Source organism: Pelophylax lessonae (assembly GCF_965119305.1).
Source record: "Pelophylax lessonae genome assembly, chromosome: 13".
In the NCBI taxonomy this organism is placed as follows: domain Eukaryota; kingdom Metazoa; phylum Chordata; class Amphibia; order Anura; family Ranidae; genus Pelophylax; species Pelophylax lessonae.
The window spans coordinates 49,142,385-49,147,539 of record NC_138780.1 but is presented as its reverse complement, the minus strand read 5'-3'; the positions used below and the strand labels follow the sequence as shown (position 1 = coordinate 49,147,539).

The 5,155-nt window shown below is 41.2% G+C and overlaps 1 protein-coding gene across 1 annotated transcript; it reads left to right on the top strand.

Moving 5' to 3' along the window:
* Positions 1-991: 991 nt before the first annotated feature.
* Positions 992-1,909, top strand: LOC309569183 (olfactory receptor 5V1-like; the record flags this gene model as incomplete). Its single annotated transcript, XM_082274943.1, has 1 exon — positions 992-1,909. The coding sequence occupies one exon, from the start codon at positions 992-994 to the stop codon at positions 1,907-1,909; it is 918 nt and encodes a 305-aa protein (XP_082131069.1).
* Positions 1,910-5,155: the final 3,246 nt, after the last annotated feature.

Below are 5,155 nucleotides of genomic sequence, written 5' to 3'. Positions count from 1 at the left end.
CTTAAAATTTTTGGCCAATTTGTTTTCCGCTACCTATGTTTGGTGAAAAAAATCACAATAAGCGTATTTTGATTTTGCGCAAAAGTTATTGCGTTTACTAACTAAGGGAAAGATTTCTGTCATTTTTGATGTGTTTTTTTTTTCACGAGTAATGGCGGCGATCTGCAATTTTTTTTGCGGGACTGCGACATTGCGGCGGACAGATCGGACCCTTGACTGACATTTTTGACACTTTTGGGGGTACCAGTGACATTACTACAGTAATCAGTGCTATAAATATGCATTGTTACTGTAAAAATGACACTGGCAGGGAAGGGGTTAATTTTATTGGAGAGGGAGGGGGTTAATGTATGCCTGGTGCTTACTGACGTGTGTGTGGGGGGAGGTGACTGAGTGACACAGGCACAGATCGCAGGTTCAGCTATGCTGAACCCTGTAATCTGTCCCTGCCTGTCACTTAGGAGATCCGCCCGCTTTGTTTACACAAGCGGGCGGATCTACAGACTCGATTCCCCAACGATCGGGGAAGAGCGGCGGTGATCACGCCGCTCCTCCCCTGGCCCAACTCCCGCTGTTACTGAATACAGCGGGAGCGAGCCTCTGGCGGCGCGCGCGCGCCGCCCACAAGGGGAGGAGTCCAGCGACGTAGGTCTACGTCGCTGGATGGGAACGAGCCACTTTGCCGCAGTACAGTCAACGTGACTGGTCAGCAAGTGGTTAAACTTTATGTGATATTTGTACTGTCAAAGCGCCTGTTTTTATTGTCCTAAAGCCAATCCACTCACCAGCCGTCAGGGTTCTAGTCCTTCCCTACGCCATAAAAACCAACAAAAAATGTTGGCTACATATACACATAAATTAAATCTTATATTACAGTATTCAGCTGATCATGTCATTATTTGTACAGTTCATTAAAAAAATATCATCCCTTGTTGATACCTTGCATCCATTTTATTACAGGTTGAAATAAATGTGTAATGAGAATCAAACCATGGTGACTGAATTCCTACTCTTGGGATTCCAGGGTCTTCAGAACTTTAGAATTCTCCTTTTTATTTTCATACTTGTAATTTATATAGTAATACTTGTTGGAAACGTTCTTATCGTTCTACTGGTGTCATTGGATCATCGGCTCCAAGTTCCTATGTTTTACTTCCTCAAACATCTGGCACTTGTAGACCTCATGTTCACCACCAACATTGTACCCAATATGTTGTATGTCATCCTGATGGTTGGGGGGAAAATAACCATAGCTGGGTGTTTTTTCCAGTACTGTACACATTCCCTGTATGTTTATACTCAGTCTATAGTTCTTGCTGCTATGTCTCTTGACAGATTCATGGCCATCTGCCACCCTTTACGCTATTCTTCTTTCATGACTCCTAAATTGTGTTTTCATTTGGCTTTCTGGTCATGGGCAGCTGGTGTCTTCTTAAGCCCAAGCGAATTCTATTTGATCTTTAATCTACAGTTCTGTCAGTCGAATGTCATTGATCATTTCTTCTGTGACTTAGCTCCTTTCCTCAGTCTAGCGTCAGCAAACCAAGATTTAATTGAATGGCATGATTTCTCCATTTCCTTCCTTCTTATATTTATACCATTCTTATTTATCATTTTATCCTATATCTGTATTTTTATCACCATTCTGAAAATTTCAACCTCTGTTGGAAGGAAGAAGGCCTTCTCTACTTGCAGCTCCCATCTGATTACTGTCTGCACTCACTGTGGTATTTTGGTTACTGTGTATATTTTTACAGCAAGAGGTCCCTTTCATCCAGAAAATAAATGGAGATCTCTCTTGTATACTATCCTTACACCTTTCATTAACCCTCTTTTATATAGCATTAGGAACCAAGAGTTTAGGAAAGCAACAAGAGGTTTTATATGTTCAGATAAAGGAAAATGTTAATTTCAGTAATAAATGATGATGTATACAAATATAATGAAGTAATTAAGTAAAGTATTTTACCATGGCTTGCAATTTTTATTTTCATAAGTGGAATTAATACAATAACTATGAGCTTACTATTACAAACAGCAGTGTGCTTCTGGTCAAGTTTGGACATTTTTCAAGTACTTAAGCAATTGATGTCAATGTCAGGAGCACAAGAGAGAAAGAAACAGGGTCAAAATCTAGAGGTATGGGCTTTTTATAGGTCCTACATGACTTCAAACGTAGACATGGAATCACACCAAAATGTACAGTCAAAGTAGTACTGTTATGTAACGGTATCAGCCAAATGATCAGACCAGTGGTGATGTGCAATTTCTACTTTACTTAACAATGTGGAACGTAGATTACACAGGAGATCATGTGAACAGGGGTTTGCAGTACAAAACAGCAATATGAGGAAGGGAGAAACATGTGAAAACAATTATATTGCAGTTCTAGTAATGGCCACTAGATGGCAGCAGAGTGTTCTGAGTTCAGTTTACAGATAGGATAAAGATCTGAAGATTTCTCATGTGTTCCCAGAGATTGATCGTTCATTCAGCAGACTGGGAGCTGTGGGGATTTCTTGTTGGCACAGACTTCACACAGGCACCGCTGATGCTGACTTTGGTCAGGAGGCTCTGGGGGCCGTAGATAGGACCAACCCACTGCTTGGACAGCTTCTCCACATGGACTGTAACAGAGTCCTCTCCAGTGACTGGGGCTCGGATAGATGCTGCGTGCTCTTGTGCTCACTGCTGGTGGCCCACACACCAGACCGATCGAATGAGGACCCAGCACCTGGGGACAGCTCACTTGCCCAGTCACTGCTGTCCCATCAGGCAGGATCTCTCTGAGCACAGGAAGCTGGGCGGAGCTGGCATTTATACTCCCTGGGCATGTCCTGGAACTCAGGGGATGCTGGGAGCCCAGAGGATTGTGGGGAATTGAGTTAAAGGGACTTGCACCTGCATCTGGATAAAGGGGCACACCACTACACTACTTTGTTTTCAACAGGGACAGTTTCAGAGGGAAATGGGAAGCACAATGTGAATATATTGAAACATCCAAGCCGCCGTGACTAAATTAAACATTTTTTATATATAATTAGAAAACGTGATCCGGATCTTTTTCCGGTTGGTTCAGAAGGCAGTAACTACTAAAAGGTGCGGGAACCTCTCATGGTGTAAACTTTTTTTTTTTATTATTTATTAAAATAAAATATTACAAAGTGCCATGGAAAAAACAAAAAAAGTATTCACATTAGTCTATTATCAACCAAGCAAAATGGATGCCATCTGTAGCCAGGCGTGCGTTCCACCTAGTGACCGGAAGTGACGCACCAGAACCTCCGCCTAAGACGTTTCGTCATCAATAGGCGGCGTCTTCAGAAGCAGATGTCTGAAGACGTCCCCTATTGATGAAGAAACCTGTTAAGCAGAGGTTCTAGTGGATCACTTCTGGTCTGTAGGTGGAACGCACGCCTGGCTACAGGCTGCATCCATCTTCTTGCTTACAAACCCAATTCCAAAAAAGTTGGGACACTGTACAAATTGTGAATAAAAACAGAATGCAATGATGTGGAAGTTTCAAATTTCAATATTTTATTCAGAATACATAACTGATGACATATCAAATGTATAATTTAAAGGGAAAAATAAGTTGATTTTTAATTTCATGGCATCAACACATCTCAAAAAAGTTGGAACAAGGCCATGTTTACCACTGTGTGGCATCCCCTCTTCTTTTTATAACAGTCTGCAAACGTCTGGGGACTGAGGAGACAAGTTGTTTAAGTTTAGGAATAGCAATGTTGTCCCATTGTTGTCTAATACAGGCTTCTAGTTGCTCAACTGTCTTAGGTCTTCTTTGTTGCATCTTCCTCTTTATGATGCGCCAAATATTTTCTATGGGTGAAAGATCTGGACTGCAGGCTGGCCATTTCAGTACCCGGATCCTTCTTCTATGCAGCCATGATGTTGTAATTGATGCAGTATGTGGTCTGGCATTGTCATGTTGGAAAATGCAAGGTCTTCCCTGAAAGAGACGATGTCTGGATGGGAGCATATGTTGTTCTAGAACTTGGATATACCTTTCAGCATTGATGGTGCCTTTCCAGATGTGTAATCTGCCCATGCCACACGCACTCATGCAACCCCATACCATCAGAGATGCAAGCTTCTGAACTGAGCACTGATAACAACTTGGGTTGTCCTTGTCCTCTTTAGTCCGGATGACATGGCGTCACAGTTTTCCAAAAAGAACTTCAAATTTTGATTCGTCTGACCACAGAACAGTTTTCCACTTTGCCACAGTCCATTTTAAATGAGCCTTGGCCCAGAAAAAAATGCCTGCGCTTCTGGATCATGTTTAGATATGACTTCTTTTTTGGCCTATCGAGTTTAAGCCGGCAACAGCGAATGGCACGGTGGATTGTGTTCACCCACAATGTTTTCTGGATGTATTCCTGAGCCCATGTTGTGATTTCCATTACAGTAGCATTCCTGTATGTGATGCAGTGCCGTCTAAGGGCCCGAAGATCACAGGTATCCAGTATGGTTTTCCGGCCTTGACCCTTAAGCACAGAGATTGTTCCAGCTTCTCTGAATCTTTGGATGATATTATGCACTGTAGATGATGATAACTTCAAACTCTTTGGAATTTTTTTGAGAAACTCCTTTCTGATATTGCTCCACTATTTTTCACCGCAGCATTGGGGGAATTGGTAAACCTCTGCCCATCTTGACTTCTGAGAGACACTGCCACTCTGAGAGGCTCTTTTTATACCCAATCATGTTGACAATTGACCTAATAAGTTGCAAATTGGTCCTATAGCTGTTCCTTATATGTACATTTAACTTTTCCGGCCTCTTATTGCTACCTGTCCCAACTTTTTTGGAATGTGTAGCTCTCATGAAAAATGAGCCAATATTTGGCATGACATTTCAAAATGTCTCACTTTCAACATTTTATATATTATCTATATTATATTGTGAATAAAATATAAGTTTATGAGATTCGTAAATTAGTCCATTCCTTTTTTACTCACAATTTGTACAGTATCCCAACTTTTTTGGAATTGGGTTTGTAGTTGATAACAGACCGATGTGAATAACTTTTTTGGTGTTTCCGTGGTGCTTTTTAATATTTTAGCTAACTTTTTAATAAATAAAAAGAAAGGTTTTACACTATGAGAGGTTTCCTCTCCTTTATTATTTACTC